This window comes from Nerophis lumbriciformis, linkage group LG15, assembly GCF_033978685.3.
Source record: "Nerophis lumbriciformis linkage group LG15, RoL_Nlum_v2.1, whole genome shotgun sequence".
Lineage (NCBI taxonomy): Eukaryota > Metazoa > Chordata > Actinopteri > Syngnathiformes > Syngnathidae > Nerophis > Nerophis lumbriciformis.
In genome coordinates, this window is record NC_084562.2 from 6,542,171 (window position 1) to 6,566,742 (window position 24,572).

General features: G+C 39.1%; 1 protein-coding gene across 2 annotated transcripts in view; it reads left to right on the forward strand.

The window, feature by feature from the left end:
* Positions 1-24,572, forward strand: part of LOC133615978 (dual specificity mitogen-activated protein kinase kinase 5-like) — a 120,630-nt gene that overhangs the window by 67,713 nt on the left and 28,345 nt on the right. For both annotated transcript variants that reach the window (XM_061974926.1, XM_072914776.1), the window contains 4 exons: positions 6,659-6,685; positions 6,950-6,982; positions 19,922-19,983; positions 20,291-20,336. In XM_061974926.1, coding sequence (XP_061830910.1) covers positions 6,659-6,685; positions 6,950-6,982; positions 19,922-19,983; positions 20,291-20,336 — 168 coding nt within the window. The remainder of the gene's footprint in view (positions 1-6,658; positions 6,686-6,949; positions 6,983-19,921; positions 19,984-20,290; positions 20,337-24,572) is intronic.

The window sequence follows — 24,572 nt, forward strand, 5'->3', positions numbered from 1 at the left end:
TCTAGGGCAGTGGTTCTCAACCTTTTTTCAGCGATGTACCCCCTGTGAATTTTTTTTTTATTCAAGTACCCCCTAATCAGAGCAAAGCATTTTTGGTTGAAAAAAATAGATAAAGAAGTAAAATACAGCACTATGTCATCAGTTTCTGATTTATTAAATTGTATAACAGTGCAAAATATTGTTCATTTGTAGTGGTCTTTCTTGAACTATTTGGGGAAAAAAGATAAAAATAACTAAAAACTTGTTGAAAAATAAACAAGTGATTCAATTATAAATAAAGATTTCTACACATAGAAGTAATCATCAACTTAAAGTGCCCTCTTTGGGGATTGTAATAGAGATCCATCTGGATTCATGAACTTAATTCTAAACATTTCTTCACAAAAAAAGAAATCTTTAACATCAATATTTATGGAACATGTCCACAAAAAATCTAGCTGTCAACACTGAATATTGCATTGTTGCATTTCTTTTCACAGTTCTTTTTGACAGACATTTTAGTGACAAACCTGAGCTTGTGCTTCACTGAGTTTCTGAACTTACATTCATATTTTGTTCAAGTATTATTCAATAAATATATTTATAAAGGATTTTTGAATTGTTGCTATTTTTAGAATATTTAAAAAAAATCTCACGTACCCCTTGGCATACCTTCAAGTACCCCCAGGGGTACGCGTACCCCCATTTGAGAACCACTGGTCTAGGGAATGAAGATGTCAATGGAACACTTAACATAAAATTTTACGGCAAATTTTTCTCAGATCTTTTCTGCTCAGTCACCAATGAGAGAATAAAGTAACAGAATGTACACAAAAAGACCGGGGTCTTGAACGGGGGATCCATGACCCACAGTGGGTTGGCAGAGGTACTTCAGGGGGGTTGTGAAAGTTTTGGTTGATTAGACTTAAAAAAATAAAATTATATGTGTATATATCTCCCGTGCAATTTATTCACAATTTTAAACATCTTTGAATACTTGTTAAAAATGATCGCACACACTGTAATATAGTTTAGAAATAGCAGTGACACCCTTACCCACTGTATCTTGCAGTTTTTAAATAAAAACAAAATAATTATGTCTGTATTTATGTTAGCATTTAGGATAGCTAGCAATTAGCGCTCTAGTTGCCTGCTAGTGATTACCCCACCAGTTGCCAGCAAGCAATTAGCACATTAGTTGTCAGCTAGCGATTATCACACTATTTGTCGGTTAGCGATTAGCGTGTCAGTTGCCATCTAGCAAATAGCGTACTACTTACCAGCTAGAGGTTAGTGCACTATTTGTCAACTAGCGATTAATGCAGTTGTCAGCTAGCAATTAGTGTGCTAGTTGCCAGCTGGCTATTGGCGGCGCTAAACTGTATTATTTTAGGACCAGTTTAATTTAAAACACATTTGTATACACGTAGGTGGTCCCCTCTCTATCTCTCCATTTGTTTGGGGGTCCTCGGCGTCGAAAACGTTGAAGACCGTTAAGCTAAATCATCTTGCGATTGATTACCCAAAAGATACACACTCCTCAGCCTTCCCGGTAAGGTCTATTCAGGTGTACTGGAGAGGAGGCTACGCCGGATAGTCGAACCTCGGATTCAGGAGGAACAGTGTGGTTTTCATCCTGGTCGTGGAACTGTGGACCAGCTCTATACTCTCCGCAGGGCCCTTGAGGGTGCATGAGAGTTTGCCCAACCAGTCTACATGTGTTTTGTGGACTTGGAGAAGGCATTCGACCGTGTCCCTCGGGAAGTCCTGTGGGGAGTGCTCAGAGAGTACGGGGTATCGGACTGTCTGATTGTGGCAGTCCGCTCCCTGTATGATCAGTGCCAGAGCCTGGTCCGCATTGCCGGCAGTAAGTCGGACACGTTTCCGGTGAGGGTTGGACTCCGCCAAGGCTGCCTTTTGTCACCGATTCTGTTCATAACTTTTGTGGACAGAATTTCTGGGCGCAGTCAAGGCGTTGGGGGGATCTGGTTTGGTGGCTGCAGGATTAGGTCTCTGCTTTTTGCAGATGATGTGGTCCTGATGGCTTCATCTGGCCAGGATCTTCAGCTCTCACTGGATCGGTTCGCAGCTGAGTGTGAAGCGACTGGGATGAGAATCAGCACCTCCAAGTCCGAGTCCATGGTTCTCGCCCGGAAAAGGGTGGAGTGCCATCTCCGGGTTGGGGAGGAGATCTTGCCCCAAGTAGAGGAGTTCAAGTACCTCGGAGTCTTGTTCACGAGTGAGGGAAGAGTGGATCGTGAGATCGACAGGCGGATCGGTGCGGCGTCTTCAGTAATGCGGACGCTGTATCGATCCGTTGTGGTGAAGAAGGAGCTGAGCCGGAAGGCAAGGCTCTCAATTTACCGGTCGATCTGCGTTCCCATCCTCACCTATGGTCATGAGCTTTGGGTTATGACCGAAAGGACAGGATCACGGATACAAGCGGCCGAAATGAGTTTCCTCCGCCGGGTGGCGGGGCTCTCCCTTAGAGATAGGGTGAGAAGCTCTGCCATCCGGGAGGGGCTCAAAGTAAAGCCGCTGCTCCTCCACATCGAGAGGAGCCAGATAAGGTGGTTCGGGCATCTGGTTAGGATGCCACCCGAACGCCTCCCTAGGGAGGTGTTTAGGGCACGTCCGACCGGTAGGAGGCCGCGGGGAAGACCCAGGACACGTTGGGAAGACTATGTCTCTCGGCTGGCCTGGGAACGCCTCGGGGTCCCACAGGAAGAGCTGGACGAAGTGGCTGGGGAGAGGGAAGTCTGGGCTTCCCTGCTTAGGCTGCTGCCCCCGCGACCCGACCTCGGATAAGCGGGAGAAGATGGATGGATCTTGCGATTGATTACCCAAAAGACGGTTATTTATTTCATTCTGTTAATTATAATATTTTGCACCAAAAAAATTAGTATTGAATTGAATGTGTTCAATTTGTTTTCTATATTTTTGTAATACTCTAAAAACATGCATCTAGAATGAAGACCCTTGACATCCATCTACTGTTTTTGTCTCTGATACAGGGAAAAATAGAAATGTACATGTAAGGTAATGTCGTTGAAACTATCTTGATCAGGACCTAAATCTAATTCGTTGTTGTTCATCACATTTCGGGCATTTTCTGAAAGTTTCATAAAAATCCTCCCATATCTTTTTGAGGTATTTTGCCAATTAACAAACTAATGGCATCGATTACATAATTACAAAACAAAAGGTTGACAAAATTCACAACACTGCAAGGGGTGAAGACAATTGGGTGGATTGGCTCTGCCATTTTTTTATTTTTTATTTTTTTTCCAAAGGAATTGCGAACCCTAGCTTTACATCATTGCTTCTCTCAAACAACTTAGACCTACCCTGAATGCTACCTATGGCAATAATTCGATAATTTGACTTGGTATAGCTTCTCTAACGAAGGCCTTAATTTATCAAAGTTAAGTTCCTAAATAACTTTTAAAGGACATTGATGAAGAGGGATGAGAAGATCGAACATTTAGATGAGAGTAAGTGGAGAGCAGTTAAATCTGCACAAACTCTGAGCTCCTTCTGGGTAACCTTATACTGTCTAGGTTTGTAAGGTTCTACAATATTAGGAAATGCTGCAGGGATGTCCTGTTGGATCTAGATCGACTGATCGTTGTTTATATTTAGGGCCAATAAACAGTCCATGTTCTCAAAATCTAAAATACCAAACATTTGGTGTCAAAAATCAGATATGAGGGTGGTTATTGTAACCTCACTTTTAATAGGTGGTTAAGATACCTCCTAAAAATATGTTATATGCATGAATCGGTTTGTTTTTCACAATACAATTTCAACCCCTGAAGCAGAATGCCATTTGGTCCAAGTAATTATTTCAGGGGCAAATTACTTTAGCATAGTTGCATTTAATGTGTTTGAATCAGGCAAAAGTGGATATGGAGACCGTTTGAGGAGTCTCTTGACATTTATACTGTGTGGGAAAACTGTGTTTAATAGAGTGTATCCATAAGTGTGGTTATATTGTGCCAAAGGAGTTGCAACATGAACATTTTATTTTTAGCGAACATTATTAGATTAGACAAACCATATTCGATAAGCCTTGTTTTTTGAATGTCCATCCTTTATTCATCAATATGAGGTGATTTCACATGTTTTTATAAAATTTGTACAAGGTCCACTTGGACTAAATGTCCCACGCCTCCCTCAGAACATGTTTAAAGCTTTTCGCAGGTAGGAATTGAAACTCCCTGCCAGCCGTTCAAAGCAGACCCTCACAATGCATTTGGGCTTGCCAGGTCTAAACGGCGTTCTCCCCTATTCACTGTTGATCCGTTGAAAGTACTGCCTTTTCTTCAACCAAGTGTCCTAGAAATGGGACCGCAAGTCTGACGACACAACCACAAAGTCAATCATCGAACTGCGACCCATAGTATTCTGGTGCCAGGTGCACAAATGTGCACATTGTGGGACGGCATGGCGCGGTTGGGAGAGCGGCCATGCCGGCAACCTGAGGGTTCCTGGTTCGATCCCCAGCTTCTACCAACCTAGTCATGTCCGTTGTGTCCTTGAGCAAGACACTTCACCCTTGCTCCTGATGGGTCGTGGTTAGGGCCTTTCATGGCAGCTCCCGCCATCAGTGTGTGAATGTGTGTGTGAATTGGTGAATGTAGTAATAGTGTCAAAAGCGCTTTGAGGACCTTGAAGGTAGAAAAGCGCTATACAAGTATAACCCATTTGACTTGACTTGACTTTATTAATTCATGCTTGCAGTGGAGCCATGGCCCCACTGAAAAAACAGCTGAACTTTACAATGAATATCAAACAAACAAAAATGAAAAGAACAGACAGTATTTTATATAAAAAAAACATTTTCAGGTGCAACAGCAGCATGGAAACTATTAGCATTCTGGTATATGACTGTATTACTTATTTAATTAGATAGTGTCATTATACAGTTTAATTGGAGTATGCAGGGTAGAGTTTTTAAGTCTCTTTGTCTTGGCTTTGGGCTCGGGTTCAGCCAGCTTATGTTGGTTCCTCAATGTCCTGGCAGTGCGGCTGCCTCGTGTTGGAGGTAGCAGGTCATGCAGAGGGTGTTGCTCATCATGCATACACCTGACCAGCTTCACTGCAGCCTCCTCTCTCCTGGTCTGGAGTGATGGTAAGGGTTGTGAGATGTTTCCAGCTCTCCTCGTAATGATTTTACAGGCACGTTTCTGGACTATTTACCATTTACACCCTTTACACCATTTACACCCCATTTACACCATTTACACCCTTATGCTTGAACATGGTGTTTGTTATGGATAATCTGTGATGAGCACGGAAGTCCAGTAACAAAACACCACTCGGGTTTAAATCCAAGCAGCAGTTCCTCCCAATCATGCTTCTCCAGGTCTCACTGCCATTGCCAATGTTAGTGTTGAAGTCCCCCCGCAGAACAAGGGAATCAGCTGAGAGAAATCCAAAAAGGGTCGGCACTTTGAACTACTGTTTGGCGTGTAAGCACAAACAACAGTCAGGACTTGTCTCTCTACCCGAAGGCGGAGGGAGGCTACCCTCTCGTCTACTGGGTTAAACTCCATCTCCTGGTGTGAGATGAGATCCTGCCCAAAGTCGAAGAGTTCAAGTACCTTGGGGTCTTGTTCACGAGTGAGACAAGAGTGGATCTTGCATTTTTTGTTAAAATTGATTAGTTGTGCCCAATCACGTCACGCAATTTGTAATGCTGTGGTCTATCTTAGAAGTCTTGGTTAGTAGTCTGGGTTCGATGAGAAACAGTTTGCTGTTAACTAGTGTGCAAACTGCCGAAACACATCTGAAAACTTAAAAAAAGAGACTTACAAATATAGGATCGTATTTTGTTATTTGGTTCAGCAGTTAAAGATTTATGTTAATGTATGTGTGTGAGAGAGATACTCTACACTCTGCTAAAGAATGGACAGACCCTAGACCAAACTGTGAATAAAAGACCAACACAGCTTAATTTCTGTTTGAAAGAAGTAGGATGACAATACTCTTTAATCTCTAAAGCAACACAGTTTTGGGCAACGGAATTTGACCATAACATTTAAAGGGTCTTAGTTGTGTTTTGTTGTCCTCTCCACATTTGTCAACGTGTTTTTCATGTGTCATAAGGATTAACGTAAAGTATGTTTATTACTTTTATATTTTAATTATAGCAGTGGTTAACATGTGTATAACATTTTATTAAGGAAACATATTTTTGTTAATTCTTGGGACGATAATACAAATCTCTACAAATCACAGTATTGGAGAACTGTTGAACTTTAAAGTTTACAGTGGGTGATAGATACACTAATAATATCTGATAAAGACGACACGGGTTGTCGTCTTTTCGCCCGAGAAATTGGCACTTTGAGCATGCTCACTCTGACATCTGGTCATGCCGATTGTAGCAATTATTGTACATCTCAGTACCTCTAGATAACCTGCGGGCCAAGAATAAAGTGCTACTCTGAGAATTCACATTAGTGGATCTTTTATCCTCATTCCCTCAAATGAGAGCAAGGCCATTAACAATTGTGTGTTTTCATTATGTAAATGGTGTTTCGCATACCCACAAAGTGCCACCAGGAAAGCAATAATTTTCTCCTAGTGATCATAATGTGTCCAAGTGGATTGTCTTGATTATGATATGCTAATTACGTATTGCCATATCGCCTTTCTCTGGTTTGTCTTACAGATTCAGAAAAACCAAGGCTCTTTAATGGTAAGTTTTATTGTTCCTTGCAGGTCCTGTGCAAAATTGTTGGTGCAGTCTCTAATTTGGAAATTCACTCTAATGGCACTGAAATATTTGTTCATTCTTAAACTGCTGGTGGTACAATAAATCCAGGCGTGGAAAAAATAAAAATATTCAGGAGCTTATGATGGATTTGTCTGACTTCATTGCATTTGATTTGTAAAGAAGATAATTTGCATTCCTTTTTTCCATAAACATTCCAATTTGTCAGCTGTCTTTATCCCATTTCAGCCTCTTCAGCTACTACAATGCATCGTTGATGAGGTGAGTCGTTGTCTTATGTGCTTTTGCATCTAAAGTCGGTGCTAATGGACCAGAAAGCTTATATTTTGTTTCCTAATGAAGCAAACCACTCGAGCAGCTTAGCACCCTGCTCACTCGACCCTTCACCCAAAGTCACTGCCTTAGGCAATGCATACTCACACATTTGTATAAAATAGCATTTTTCATTCCTCATATCTCTGCATTATTTATTGCAGCGCATTTTTGCTGATAAATCATGTCAGAAAAAAATAACATATTACATACTAGATAGACTTCCACCAAGACATCAGATTAAAAGCAACTGTAATAGTTTGTAAAAAAAAAAAACGCACTGGGGACTCCAGATCGGTGGGCGGCAGTATTGCGCATTGCAGCTATGGAGCTAATGCATGTGAGATTTTATGTAGATTTAAACAAAAAATGTATGCTTGTTTTCTTTGCCAATGCTCTGATAGCACACAGATGAACTGGCATTCCCCCATTGAAAACATTGTAAAATAAATTGTAATTACCCGACCTTAGCTACTAATTAAAGCATTTTTTTCTGTATACTAATTTTTGAGGGGATTTATTTTCATGCAAAAACACAAAATAAAATTAGGTTGTATACCCCCCTCCCCCACAAGTCACGTCCATGTTGCCCCTTTGTAAATATACGTTTTTATATATGTATTGTAAATAGCCAATCAAAGTTCAGCATTCACACGTTAACTAATTAAAAAAATAAAAAGGATTGAAATTTGCTCTTTGTGAGTTTTACATGATGAGTGAGTTAGTGACCTTGTTAATCACCGCAGGGCCATAGAAAAAAATTTCCTTCTTGTTAAAAAAAAGAAAAGAAAAAAATTAATTTCAATTCACGGCACTGCAGCTCAATGAATTTATCAAAATAATGTCTGTCTCGTTTCATCAAGTCATGAAGATTTAACAATTGTGTTTCAGACATACTGTATACATATCAGATTTGGTCTCTTTTGCAGTTACTAGTTTATTGTGAAAATTTATGAGAAAACTTATGTGTTTACCTGATCTCATATTTTATACAAAACAACTGCACCTAAAGGAGCCCAGTTCTATATTTGCTTTTAAACTTCAAACTGTGTACAATGTACAATACTTTTGTTCTACATGATGTGACAGTACCATATCATGAGGTTGTTGTGCTACGTTGTCACCGGTTTAATTTTTATGCCACTCCTAAATCTTGTGAACGGTCGGGTATATGAGAACCACTCGGGTTTGTGCGATATAGACGATGTAAGTTATATACATTTAGCCGAAAATAGAGCTATTAATACTATTACTACATTGTGATACTACATGTTGACTGCCAGTGACCTGCATAGTTGTCAGCGGCAAGCGAATGAACGTGTTCTCAACGCAATGTAGCATTTTCACTAGTAAGCTAGCGGCTAACATCCCTCCACAGTGCAAAGCCAATTCCAAAGTCAAAATAAACTATATTTCTTACAAGTAGCATCACTGTAAGATGAGGAATAACTCAACATGCTACATTACCTAGTCAATGGCCTAGTGGATAGAGTGTCCGCCCTGAGATCGGTAGGTTGTGAGTTCAAACCCTGGCCGAGTCATACCAAAGACTATAAAAATGGGACCCATTACCTCCCTGCTTGGTACTCAGCATTAAGGGTTGGAATTGGGGGTTAAATCACCAAAAATGATTCCCGGGCGCAGCCACAGCTGCTGCTCACTGCTCCCCTCGCCTCCCAGGGGGTGATCAAGGGTGATGGGTCAAATGCAGAGAATAATTTTGCCACACCTAGTGTGTGTGTGTGACAATCATTGGTACTTTAACTTTAACTTTTTAACTTTACACACTCTAGGACAGGGGTCACCAACGCGGTGCCCGTAAGGACCAGATGAGTAGCTCGCTGGCCTGTTCTAAAAATAGCTCAAATAGCAGTACTTACCAGTGAGCTGCCTCTATTTTTTAAATTTTAATTATTTACTAGCAAGCTGGTCTCGCTTTGCTCGACATTTTTAATTCTAAGAGAGACAAAACTCAAATAGAAATTGAAAATCCAAGAAAATATTTTAAAGACTTGGTCTTCACTACTACTTGGGGCGGTATAGCTCGGTTGGTAGAGGGGCTGTGCCAGCAACTTGAGGGTTCCAGGTTCGATCCCCGCTTCCGCCATCTTAGTCACTGCCGTTGTGTCCTTGGGCAAGACACTTTACCCACCTGCTCCCAGTGCCACCCACACTGGTTTAAATGTAACTTAGATATTGGGTTTCACTATGTAAAAGCGCTTTGAGTCACTAGAGAAAAGCGCTATATAAATATAATTCACTTCACTTCACTAACTGACAAAGAAACAGATAACAGATTTGGTGTCCAATTCAAAGTGTGACATGATTTATTTAAAAATTTGAGAGTTGACTTTGGTATTTTACATGAGTTATTATTTGTACAAACATGGTGCAAAGTAATTCATGATTTGTTAAAAAATGTTAGTGGCTAGCTAGTTAAAATGGGATATTGTGATTTCACAAGACTGCCTTAGAAGTGATCATTTGAAAATGTTCAATTTGAAAAATGTGCACTTAGAGAAAATATAAAAATAAAGTGTTGCATATTGATATTTATCTGCTTCTATATATATTTATTGTGAGAAATCATTAAGATGATCAGTGTTTCCACAAAGATAAATATAATTAATTATTAATAATAACATAGAGTTAAAGGTAAATTGAGCAAATTGGCTATTTCTGGCCATTTATTTAAGTGTGTATCAAACTGGTAGCCCCTGCGATGAGGTGGCGACTTGTCCAGGGTGTACCCCGCCTTCCGCCCGATTGTAGCTGAGATAGGCTCCAGCGCCCCCCGCGACCTAAAGGGAATAAGCGGTAGAAAATGGGTGGATGGAAACTGGTCGCCCTTCGCATTAATCAGTACCCAAGAAGTAGCTCTTGGTTTCAAAAAGGTTGGTGACCCCTGCTCTAGGAGGATATGCTAACTGCTAAGCCAGAGCTCTTGAATGTAAGCAAAGGTGGGAGAATTGATACACGTATCGACAGTGACGATACCAAGTATAGTATCAGTATATGGTCTATAATGCAGTGGTTGGATCGATATTTATTATTTTAAATTAATTAATGTTTGTAATTATTTCGTCATTTGTTAATACTGTATGTTTTTGGACAAGGATTTAAATCAGGGCCAAGAGTAGGAAATGTTTTAATTGATATTGTTACACTTCCATCCTATGTTTTTGTTTGATTATAGTTATTATAAAATGTAATCATTCCAAATATCTTCAAAATGTGAAGTGTATGAGCATTACTGCCCTTTATCTACTTTGTATTGGATTGATACCCAAATTTGTAGCATTCATCCATTCTCTACTTCTTGTCCCTCTCGGGGTGACGGGGGGGTGCTGGAGCCTATCCCAACTGCGTAAAGTAAACAAACAACAGAAAATATGTGCTCATTACATTTTAATAGAAGTGGAGAAAGAACTATGGTACACCAGAAAGTAACCAACTGTTAATGAATTAGTATAGAGCCTGACCAATCGCAACAGAGCAGACGTGGTTTGGAATGAGGAGTCAGTGTTTTGGCCAACGGAAAATAATGCAGATTTACCATGTACGCAACCTTAAGAATGATGTTGTATTTTATTGGAATACACTTACTTTAGTGCTCCACTGGGATCCAATGTTGTTTAAAAAGCTCCTGAAATTAGCAGGATAGGGACCCCTTTTGTTTTAAAGAAATCATTGCGTACTACATGTTAAATCAGACTCACCTACAGTATGTAACACTTTTAGCTAATGCCTTGAAGGAGAGGTTCTCTGTAGTTTTTCCTACCATCTGTTTTTCATTAATGTCTCTTTTTTTCTGTTTGTTGAATAGCAAGCAGCTCCGCCGATAAAGAACTCCCACTTTATTTTCAAGCCTGTAATTACTGATCTAATTTTGCTTAATAATTGCTTCATGGCAATGACATGTATATTTACTCGTACCCTTGTACCCTTGCATGGTGTGTTCTTGTCGTGGAACCATGTTGACAACCGGAGGAATAATTCACACAGATGAGACACTTTCATCAGCCTGCTTGTCTTTTGTGCCACATCAAAGCTGTGGCAGCATCCCTCTCAGCTGGAAACATGAATACATGCATAAATGTGTGTGTTGGTGTTTGTAACTGTAGAAGCTGCATGTGCCAGTCAATATGTGGGGAAAACACAACCTCTGTCATAACTAAACAACACACCAAGCAGTTCATTTTAGTGTGTGCGCGTGAGTATACACGATGGTATATCACTCATCCAAGGGGAGGCAGCACTGTGAAGTGCAGTGAGATTAGAAGGAACCCATTTGTTTGTTAATTTAAATAGGTTCATGCATCAGGGTTTGCGAGAGGCTGCCGATCAGAACATTAAGGAATGGCGAACACTGCCCAGAGGTGTTTTTAAAGGCACAGCGGGGCATCAACTGTAGAGAGGTTTAATTCCCCTGAATTTGAATAAGCCCCTGCTTTTCTACCCCAGAGTTATTTTTTTGAATGCTGATGTTTACAAAATCCTTTTTTCACATCTCTATGTATGTTGAAAGCTTTCAAACTATAAAAGAGATGGTATCATATATTTTTAACCCTATTATTGTAACAGTTACACTAGCATTTCCACTTTGCGGTTCACTTGCTGCAGTCTCAGTGCATTGCGGATTTGAACGGGGTCCTATGATGCAAAAACACATTTTTTTACTTGTAGGTACCTGTTTTTGTTTATTTGGTGTCCCCATAAGTCTCGAAAATGTGAAATCAAACCATGGGGCATGGTGGAGATTAGAGATGTCCGATAATATCGGCCTGCCGATATTATCGACTGATGAATGCGTTAAAATGTAATATCGGAAATTATCGGTATCATTTTTTTTATTATCGGTATCGTTTTTTGTTTCTTTTGTTTGTTTTTTTATTAAATCAACATAAAAAACACAAGATACACTTACAATTAGTGCACCAACCCAAAAAACCTTCCTCTCCCATTCACACTCATTCACACAAAAGGGTTGTTTCTTTCTGTTATTAATATTCTGGTTCCTACATTATATATCAATATATATCAAGACAGTCTGCAAGGGATACAGTCCGTAAGCACACATGATTGTGCGTGCTGCTGGTCCACTAATAGTACACACCTTTAACAGTTAATTTTACTAATTTTCATTAATTACTAGTTTCTATGTAACTGTTTTTATATTGTTTTACTTTCTTTTTTATTCAAGAAAATGTTTTTAATTTATTTATTTTATTTTATTTTATTAATTTTTTTAAAAAGTACCTTAACTTCACCATACCTGGTTGTCCAAATTAGGCATAATAATGTGTTAATTCCACGACTGTATATATCGGTTGATATCGGTATCGCTAATTAAAGAGTAGGACAATTTCGGAATATCAGATATCGGCAAAAAGCCATTATCGGACATCACTAGTGGAGATATTATATAAAACAATCTTGCCTTCTTTCGAACTTGCTCAAAATGAGCCGTTTGGAATTTGAGACTTTAGTGATGTATTTTACTTACGTCAGCGGATATTTCCATACGTGGTAGAGATTTGCATGAATCTGCCATTTTTATTCAGTTGTAGTCGTAAGTTGTAAATGTCAAATTGTTTTTTTTCTCTATCCTCTTGTTGTGGGGCTGACAGGCTCGTACATGCACATGCATGCTACAATACTCCACTGTTGCCATTTCTTATAAAAAAAAGTATCTTATAGTTGTAACTTATATTTGTCAGTAGACTCAATACGGAAATGCTAAAAACTACAACATGGCTGACGGGTGGGAGACAGTCAAAGGTAGCTTGGCCAGGAAGAGGGGTTCGACATGTAAATAAGACAGCCCACAAAACGGGGCACTGGGAAGAGAAGTTAAGTTAAAGTTAAAGTACCAATGATTGAGAGAAGAAAGTCAGAAAGAGGCTTGAAAATGGTTTGTAAAACAAATCTATGCCAAATCTTCATAAAGTACCACCATTACATGTTATGTAGACCACAAGGAACTGTTTTAAATGTAGGAAAAAAATCGTGATTTGACCCCTTTTAAAGTACCATCGAGTACATTAAGTTTTGAGTATACCCATTGACTTTTCATGTTAAAATTACATAGGTTTTAGAGTGTATGCAGTGTTTTAAGAGTGTTTGAAGTGTTTCTAAGTATGTGTGAAAGCTGTGCGGAATGTGTGGAGGGCTTATAAAGACGTTAAATGTATACGATATTCATAAAATGTATAAAATAAATAGTGTCCCTACTTCACTGAAATTCACCTACCTTAGGGGTTTTGCAACGTAAGCCTGCAATAATGGAGGAAACTCTGTACTTCTACAGTATAGTGCAATTTGTAAGTCTGTGTTGTAGGGGAAAAGACTGAGATTGAGAATTTTAGTTGTAACTTCGCCTATGCAATTAACTATTCAAGGTCATTGTTTGCATTTGATGCCAATGCTAGAAATCCACATAACCATTTGGGAACGTGAAATTACTGCTCATTCCTCCCTGTACAATACCTAACAATTCTTGAAATCTGCCTAACTGACTGAAACAGGCCGTCTTCAGTCTAAGCACACTTAACCACATCTTCAACATACTATTGCTTGTATTCTGACTCGTGACTTCTTCCCGGAAGTGAAAACCAGTGGTGGTCAACAAAGCTTAGATGGCTGTTGTGCAGCTAGCAGGCCGCGAACAATTTGAGTATAAAAGAGGCTTAAATCTTCCTGCAAAAAGCAAATACGAGCAAAAAATCAAACTATGCAATGTAATAGATCCCTATACTTTATCAAAAAAGATTTGTCAACGATTATATGTTGGTCACGTTCCCAGACATATCGAACTATTGTGCTCCAGACGTCATTCTACACGACAAAACAGATGGAAATTTGGAAAATCCTGGAGGTCTACAACTTATTTGTGTGTGGCTGGGCCATGGAATTTGATATCGATACTAAGTTAGTTGCTGTTGCACGTGCCATTTACGAGGAGAGTGTTTTTCCCCATCTTTATCAAAATATAACTATAAATCTTAACGTTGTGTATGTGCTGAAAGCTTCATTCACGGTTGTTGCTTTTGATAAAAGCTTAACTCTTTTAGGTTTTGCTCACATTTGCTTCCGTTTATTTAGACATGCCGTGTTGGCGCTTTTCATAACAAACATATGTTGAAGAAATACAAATAATATCAAGATAAAACTTAAATGGGAAATAATACACGTTGGAATTATATCAAACAAACTTTTAACGAAGTGATCTCTGCAAACTTGTGCATTCTTTGACTCTGCTCCCTTGGACAGGAATGTGAGCTGCATGCTTTTCTCTTCGTCGTTTCGTTAAATGTTACACTCTTCCGCCCTTTATGATTACCTCTCGAAGAACTCGGGAGAAGCATTTTTCTTTTTCGCGATTTGAACGATTCGTACAGCCGAAAACAACACAAGCATAGGGCATGTTTTCTTCTGAAAAGCTAAATGGCGCCGAGTACCCAGTGAGAACAGAGCTAGCTTGACCGCCACTCATATTTAATGGGTGGGATGTGAGCCGGGCGTGACATCGGTAAAATCCAAGCAAATGGGCATTCGGAATAACCACAAGCGCAGTTTAGGCTGTCATCAGCCTCTCTACTGCAGCCTGAGTTAACTACAGCTGCTCCTGCTGGAAAGCGTGGGCTAGAGAGATAGATAAATGAAGTAATGAGGTGAGGGGTGGTCAGAGGGGGCGTCTGGCAGAGCTGTTCTACATGACACGGCTCATAACCCCATTGACAATATCTAACTGACACACTCAGACATGTTACTGATAACTACATTCAGTGTAATCTTGAGTATGACTGCTTTTCCTACTCAGTTTTACTCTCTACATTTTTTAGATTGACAGTAGTTTTGTGTGGGAGAATATATAATGGATGGATGGATGGATGGCCAGGATACCAGAACTTTAATGTAGATAATTGTCTGATTAATTATTCAAACACAATCTCGTTATTTGTAATTGTGGATAATGAATATAATTGTGAATTACATAAATTTGTGTTTTTCTTTAAAACATTTGCAATTGTTCCCAGACTTGCAGCAGTGTACACTTGCAATGATATTTAAAAGCAAGAAAAGGCCATTTAGAATGTAATTAGAATTTTACACACAAATATTGTGTCTATATGACAAATATCTAATACATACAATAGATACTGTACACCTATGTCATCTTCATCTTCTAAGAGCTTCTGACAAGGCCAAGCAAGCCCTATTAACTTTTCATTAGTGATCATGATTGACTGTAGCCGGTGCTGTCTCTGACAGCAAAAAAAAAAGATTTACTTTAATAAAAGACCAATATTCAGAACTATGGGAAACCTACTGAAGATAAAAGCTGCATTGTATTGAAAACTGCATTTAAACTCCAACGGTCTATTCATCAACATCATTTTATGTCAGACACTCACACTGTCTACCTTTCCATGCACTAAATTAGTCTAATTTAGTATATAATAGTTAGAAACATTTTAATTTGATCGTGTTTGTCTTTTGAGCAACTGGACTAACACCCAGATTATGCGATTAGAGACCAGATCTCTCGAGTGGGTGTGCGCTGCCGCAGGCAACCCTTCATATCGTACATGCGCCAGTCTCAACGCACAGGTTATTACCCGGAAGCAGATACCATTCGATAAAAACAGAGGCAAAAATTGGAATAAAGATGAGACAGTTTATTTGCTTCACAAATTAAAAGAACGGAACATTTTAAGGTGCATCGTTGGGAGAAAAAAAAGAAACTGAGATTTATTTAAAGGGGAACATTATCACCAGACCTATGTAAGCGTCAATATATACCTTGATGTTGCAGAAAAAAGACCATATATTTTTTTAAACGATTTCCGAAATCTAAATGGGTGAATTTTGGCGAATTAAACGCCTTTCTATTATTCGCTCTCGGAGCGATGACGTCACAACGTGACGTAATCCGCCATTTTCTCAAACACATTACAAACACCGAGTCAAATCAGCTGTGTTATTTTCCGTTTTTTCGACTGTTTTCCGTACCTTGGAGACATCATGCCTCGTCGGTGTGTTGTCGGAGGGTGTAACAACACGAACAGGGACGGATTCAAGTTGCACCAGTGGCCCAAAGATGTGAAAGTGGCAAGAAATTGGCTGTTTGTTCCGCACACTTTACCGACGAAAGCTATGCTACGACAGAGATGGCAAGAATGTGTGGATATCCTGCGACACTCGAAGCAGATGCATTTTCAATGATAAAGTCAAAGAAATCTGCCGCCAGACCCCCATTGAATCTGCCGGAGTGTGTGAGCAATTCAGGGACAAAAGACCTCGGTAGCACGGCAAGCAATGGCGGCAGTTTGTTCCCGCAGACGAGCGAGCTAAACCCCCTGGATGTCTTGGCTCACACCGTCCCTTATGCCACCGAAGATGATCAAGAGAAGAATATCGACCCTAGCTTCCCTGGCCTGCTGACATCAACTCCAAAACTGGACAGATCAGCTTTCAGGAAAAGATAGCGGATGAGGGTATGTCTACAGAATATATTAATTGATGAAAATTGGGCTGTCTGCACTCTCAAAGTGCATGTTGTTGCCAAATGTATTTCATATGCTGTAAACCTAGTTCATAGTTGTTAGTTTCCTTTAATGCCAAATAAACACATACCAATCGTTGGTTAGAAGGCGATCGCTGAATTCGTCCTCGCTTTCTCCCGTGTCGCTGGCTGTCGTGTCGTTTTCGTCGGTTTCGCTTTCATACGGTTCAAACCGATATGGCTCAATAGCTTCAGTTTCTTCTTCAATTTCGTTTTTGCTACCTGCCTCCACACTGCAACCATCCGTTTCAATACATGCGTAATCTGTTGAATCGCTTAAGCCACTGAAATCCGAGTCTGAATCCGAGCTAATGTCGCTATAGCTTGCTGTTCTATGTATTCCACAGAACTGGCAAGATAGTCCAGAACAATAGCAACCCTCATCTGGAACATTATCAGCCGGGGCCCGAACGGTCTTATCCTTCGGATTTAAAACTCCTTCCATCAATCCACAAAGCCTTTTGAATGAACTCTGAGACATTTAAACATTTTGTTTCCATGATTCTTCATCTGAAAAATCCTCCAAAACAACTCTCTCCTGCCAGTCTTTCTTTGTTGCGGACCTGCATCTGGTCCAAGACCTTCTTGGTAGTAGCATCATGTTCGTAGCGCAATCTAAGATCATTTCTCATTGCTGTCTGCTATTTAACATCAGCATAGCCATTAGCGATATTATATTTGCAATCTGTATCAATATTACATGTACAACAGAACTCAGCTGTTGACTTGTAAGGAGTCGCCAATGCCTTGTTTGGTGTGACGTCATAGGTCAACTGAAAAAGCAATACATTAATCCACGCTAAAAGGAATTAAATGCTCCCCAGTGTACGGGAGGCACATGGCGTTTGACCAATAGTCTCATTAGAGAGTGTGTATAGACACAGGGACTTCACATGTAGGTATGAAAATGCAAAAAACCAATGTTTTTGAAATCAGACTCATTTAGTGCATGGAAACGTAGTCATTGTCATGACCTTGTGGTGGCAAAGGCAGGAAAACGTTCAGTCTTTAAACTGCACAAATAAGGCTTCTTGCAACACACAATTGCTGCTGAAGATGGACGCAGTAAGAGAGAGATCTTAAATGTTATAAAGTAATCCTTTGTTTAACGCTGTTAATTGGTTACAAACATGATCGCGATAAATTGATTTCCGCGAAGTAGACATCATAAAATATAAATCTAATGATTTCATAGCAAGAGCATTAAAGACTTGTTTTCTCCCTTCTAAATATGTTTTCAACCTTACGAGAGCCAATTAGTCACCTTTATACTCTTTTAATCTAATATGGAAACGCTGCATGAGGCTGAGCCAATCAGTGGCCACAATACTGAACAGCGTGCTCTGATTGGTTTGGTTTCATCTAATGGCCAATACTATTGTAGGATTTATATTTTTGGTTCATTTAGTCATTGTTATGCTTAAAAATGCTTAATTTAGGGAAGAAACGTAAAATATGCTTTAAAGAATTAAGCGAAATAAATCTACAATATGGTGTAGCCGCAATATTTGATGCGTGTTGTGGTGAGGGACGACTGTGCAGTGGAACCTCGATGTACGAACTCAATTCGCAACACTCACTTAGCACTAGAATTGTGTACAGAATCTGGTACTTTTTAAACACAGAATGAATCCCGCCAGACTTATGGGCTTCTGATTCATGTAAAATCTAATGGTGTCATGGGTTGCGCGTGATGTCACGCTCTGTTGCTGACTTAAGTCGCTTTTAGCACTTTGACACTTGGTGATCACTCCAGCAGCACTGAGAGCAGACTCAGCCCAACTACTTCTAGGTAATGTTGCTATTTTCATCCCAACAAAGTAATTGACTCAGAAAATGCTCCAATGTTATTTAAGCAAAGCTCCATTATTTCAAAAATGTGCTGGCTTGATGCTAATATACATTGGCTATGCTATTGATTAACATTAGCGAATTTACATGGCGATTCTATCACCTCAAAATGGTAAATTAGTTATACTTGTATATCGCTTTTCTACCTTCAAGGTACTCAAAGCACTTCGATACTATTTCCACATTCACCCATTCACACATATATTCACACACACATTCACGCATTGATTGCGGGAGCTGCCGTGCAAGGCCCTAACCACGACCCATCAGGAGCAAGGGTGAAGTGTCTTGCTTAAGGACACAACGGACGTGACTAGGATGCCAAAAACCCTCAGGTTGCTGGCACGGCCGCTCTACCAACCAAGCCAAGCCCCTTAATTTCTCCAAATTAGTATTCGAAAACTACAACCACATTGGACATTACAATCAAATAGCTGGTGCATAATAAGTACAATACTTAGAGTATTAACACTTTTTAGGCCGCAATCTGACTAGACAGCCAAGCCTGAACACCATAAACTATACACTACTGCCATCTAACGTCTTGGACTTGCAACTGTAATTGAGACTCACACATGTTATAATAAAACACAATATAACAACTGGACAGCAGTTGTCATTATCAGCTCCTTTTTAAATGTTGATATTAAAAAATATATATTTTATTATCAAAAACCACAAATTATTAACGCACAAAAGTTATGAAAATTGGTACCGTTGAGTACCTGTATCGAGTGAACGGTACCCATCCTACAGTAGCTAACGACAGCACTGCTCTGCTGACTAAATGAGTACCGTAGATTGATGGATCAGCTCGACCACAATGTAGTGTTCTGCCGGGCATAAAATGACTGCGCTGCAGGCACACAATGGGTGGATAAAATGTTTGTACACTGAGACAAGGTTCGTACATCAAAGCGTATTTTTTATTTGGTGCGTGGTTCGTGAATCGAAAAGTTTCAACACTGAAGGGTTTGTAAATATTGTTTGTAAATAAGGTTACACTGTATTTTGTTCAGAAGTGTATTGTGTCTGCAGTTATAATGTTGACCACATGTAATTTAGAATTAAAATAATAACTTGTGCATCCAATTCTTATTTTGAAAACATGATTGACGATATACATTGTAGAATTATGCCAGCATATAAAGAGAATGGTTCACATATGTAAATATTGGTCTAAAATTGATGAACAATTACTCTTAAACTGCAACAAGGTGAGTTAACAGACTGCTCTTTCGCCATTGCTACCATCATTTATTCCACCCCTCCATTATTTCACAGTATACAGTATGTACTGTACTTTTGAAAGACTGCAATTACTTTATCACACGTACTGTAAACCTCCTGATTGTGTGGTTGGTAAAATTACACATTTACATTGTTGATCATAATTCTACTATAAACAAACTTGACTAAATCTCCCATAAACGTTTTCTTCTGTAACATGTTTGTTCTTATTTTCAAAGGATCCTCCAGTTCTGCCTGCTGGACAGTTCAGCGAGATGTTTGTTCACTTCATCACACAATGGTAAGTCTGTCAGAGCTCATCCATTCCCCGATGACATTAGTTAAAAAAAAATTTTTTTAATGTTTTTTTTATGATAATATATTTTATTTTGCTCGATATTACCATAGTAAGCCCTGCAACTGACTGGTGATCAGTCCAGGGTATACACCTACTGCTTATCTAACTTTATTGTGACCTGAACAGCATACATAGTATGCAATAATGGAGGGATTATTGTGTAGATTAGAATTTGTTAAATGACATACAGGCTAGAACAATAACATCAGTTAGATAGGGAGCAGATAGTGACTGCCTATTTATCTTTTAGTATGAGACGACAGCCCAAAGAGAGACCTGCACCCAATAACTTAATGGTAAGTCAAACCAATTACCATATTAAGCAGTTGTAACCTTTGAAAAAATCTATGTATCCGCCTGTGTACTTAAGGCCTGATGTACAAAGATCCAAATTTTCACACGCTAAACAGCGTGTGAAAACTATAAAATTGCATGTACTAACTATAAAATTGTGCGTACTATTAGTGGCTGTGTTGCATGAGATCTACTAAGACTAACTTGTTTTGATAATTAGTGCAGATTGTCCTATGAGGTTTTTTGCGTGCACTACTGGCATTATGTGCAGAGGTGGGTAGTAACGCGCTACATTTACTCCGTTACATCTACTTGAGTAACTTTTGGGATAAATTGTACTTCTAAGAGTAGTTTTAATGCAACATACTTTTACTTTTACTTGAGTATATTTATAGAGAAGGAACGCTACTTTTACTCCGCTACTTTTACTCCGCTACTTTTACTCCGCTACTTTTATCTACATTCAGCTCGCTACTCGCTACTAATTTTTATCGATCTGTTAATGCACGCTTTGTTTGTTTTGGTCTGTCAGACAGACCTTCAAAGTGCCTGCCTTACTGGTGACGTTTCACTTCGTTCCACCAATCAGATGCAGTCACTGGTGACGTTGGACCAATCAAACAGAGCCAGGTGGTCACATGACCTGACTTAAACAAGTTGAAAAACTTATTGGGGTGTTACCATTTAGTGGTCAATTGTACGGAATATGTACTGTACTGTGCAATCTACTAATAAAAGTTCCAATCAATCAATCAAAAGTGTGAAGGAAAAAAGATACTTGTTTTATTTTAACCGTACCGTCAAAAGCCTCAAGACTGACCGCACATGAGGACGTTCCTGTCTTCACAATAAAAGTGCCGCGCCATTGCGCCTGCGCTTTCAAAACAAGAGTCTCCGAAAGCCAGTGTAAACAAGCTAGCAAGCTACGGAGTTTGACGCCAATATATTTCTTGTAAAGTGTATAAAAACGAATATGGAAGCTGGACAAATAGGATGCCAAAAACCCACCACTTTCATGTGGTATTAGACAGAAAGGAGGAACTTTTCTTCTCCTCCATTTGAAAACGTGGACGTTATCATCACGACTGTCTGATTACAATCAACGCAAGTCATCAGAATTAGGTAATACACCAACTTACATTCTAGTCTTCATTAAAGAAAGGAATCTATATGTTAAACATGCATGTATATTCATTAAAACACCTTTAACATGTAAACAAAAACAGCAAAATAAATACTTATAAATTATATACTGTATATATCAATGTATATGTATGTATGTATATATATATATATATATATATATATATATATATATATATATATATATATATATATATATATGATATGAGTGTGTATGTTATTCATCAGTTACTCAGTACTTGAGTAGTTTTTTCACAACATACTTTTTACTTTTACTCAAGTAAATATTTGGGTGACTACTCCTTACTTTTACTTGAGTAATAAATCTCTAAAGTAACAGTACTCTTACTTGAGTACAATTTCTGGCTACTCTACCCACCTCTGATTATGTGCCCATGGAAACTCCCTTTCAGATTCATATTATTGTGCTCCCCAGCCTCTGGGTTTTGCAATGTTGAACAAGCAGCACACATCTATAATATGTATTTAAATTTTCTGCAATATAGAATCACAATCTGGACAAGACGTTTTTCATATAGGAGATTTATTATAAAATATTTCCTAAATGATCAAATGAACACACACATAAATGCACCAATTGAAATTGTTTTAATCAGCCCCTTAAGTCATCCGGAAGCTATAAAATTATATTGCTGAATCAACCAACGCAACCCTTTAGCAGATCAGGCCCGAGGTGTGTATCAGTGTATTCATTCACCCAAGTAAAAAAAAAAGAATTACAGTCGTGGTCAAAAGTTTACATACACTTGTAAAGAACATAATGTCATGGCTGTCGTGAGTTTCCAATCATTTCTACAATTCTTATTTTTTTGTGATAGAGTGATTGGAGCACATACTTGTTGGTCACAAAAAACATTCATGAAGTTTGGTTCTTTTATGAGTTTATTATGGGTCTACTGAAAATGTGACCAAATCTGCTGGGTCAAAAGTATACATACAGCAATGTTAATATTTGGTTACATGTCCCTTGGCAAGTTTCACTGCAATAAGGCGCTTTTAGTAGCTACCCACAAGCTTCTGGTTGAATTTTTGACTTGACTTGTACACTGCTCGCTGTACATATCCTACACTGTTTCAATGTCCATTTCTCAAATTATATAATTGTTGATGACTGAAGTGCTGATATCAACCAAACCTAACCCCCCGCCCCAACCCCCTCCACATCCCATCCCCCGGATTGTAAATAATGTAAATAATTCAATGTATATACTCTGATGATTAACTTGTGTGATGACTGTATTATGCTGATAGTATATATTTGTACCATGAATTGATTAACGGGGGCATCACGGTGGCGGAGGGGTTAGTGCGTCTGCCTCACAATACGAAGGTCCTGAGTAGTCCTGGGTTCAATCCCGGGCTCGGGATCTTTCTGTGTGGAGTTTGCATGTTCTCCCCGTGACTGCGTGGGTTCCCTCCGGGTACTCCGGCTTCCTCCCACCTCCAAAGACATGCACCTGGGGATAGGTTGATTGGCAACACTAAATTGGCCCTAGTGTGTGAATGTGAGTGTGAATGTTGTCTGTCTATCTGTGTTGGCCCTGCGATGAGGTGGCGACTTGTCCAGGGTGTACCCCGCCTTCCGCCCGATTGTAGCTGAGATAGGCTCCAGCACCCCCCGCAACCCCAAAAGGGATAAGCGGTAGAAAATGGATGGATGGAATTGATTAACGTGGACCCCGACTTAAACAAGTTGAAAAACGTATTCGGGTGTTACCATTTAGTAGTCAATTGTACGGAATATGTACTGTACTGTGCAATCTACTAATAAAAGTCTCAATCAATCAAAAGAACTACAACTGTATATCTCTAGCTTTTGTATTATGCAATTATACTTTTTGTGAAATTGCAAAGTTCTTTGTCAAGGATCTTATAATTTACTGCTGTTATGTGGAAATAACGTGATGGAACTTTTTCCTTGTTTGGAAAGATGTCACAGAGGTTTTTCCAAAAAACCTTGAGACTAATATAAAGTGCACTTCAGTAGTAATTCATTAAGTTAACCCTTGTATTATGTTAAGGGTGCCAAAGTGCGTAGAATAGTTAATTAATTCCATTTTGACATTGACAGACAAAAGCAAATGACAAATTTAACAGAAATGTCTGGCTGGCTGGCTTTTTGGATTATGCACCATTTAACATATTTTATGAGACATTTATGAATGACAAATGATTATTCGTTAAAGTTAGAATAATAAAAGACATTTGCGGTCCCTGTGTAAAGGCAAATTCTTTGTGGAGGTGTTTTACCTATCGAGGGAACAACTTTTAAATAAAAACATTTTTACAATACAACAAAACCACTATCTGCCTTTTTTTTTATAAAACTTTTACATGGTAATATTTATCCATATTTATTAACTATATATACAGTGCATCTGGAAAGTATTCACAGTGCTTCACTTTTTCCCTATTTGTCGTTATGCCTTAAAGGGGAACATTATCACAATTTCAGAAGGGTTAAAACCATTAAAAATCAGTTCCCAGTGGCTTATTTTATTTTTCGAAGTTTTTTTCAAACCCATCACGCAATATCCCTAAAAAAAGCTTCAAAGTGCCTGATTTTAACCATCGTTATGTACACCTGTCCATTTTCCTGTGACGTCACATAGTGATGCCGATACAAACAAACATGGCGGAAAGAACAGTAAGGTATAGCGAAATTAGCTCGGATTCAAACTCGGATTTCAGCGGTTTAAGCGATTCAACAGATTACGCATGTATTGAAACGGATGGTTGTAGTGTGGAGGCAGGTAGCGAAAACGAAATTGAAGAAGAAACTGAAGCTATTGAGCCATATCGGTTTGAACCGTATGCAAGCGAAACCGACGAAAACGACACGACAGCCAGCGACACGGGAGAAAGCGAGGACGAATTTGGCGATCGCCTTCTGACCAACGATTGGTATGTGTTTGTTTGGCATTAAAGGAAACTAACAACTATGAACTAGGTTTACAGCATATGCAATACATTTGGCAACAACATGCACTTTGAGAGTGCAGACAGCCCAGTTTTAATCAATTAATATATTCTGTAGACATACCCTCATCCGCTCTCTTTTTCTGGGGGTCTGG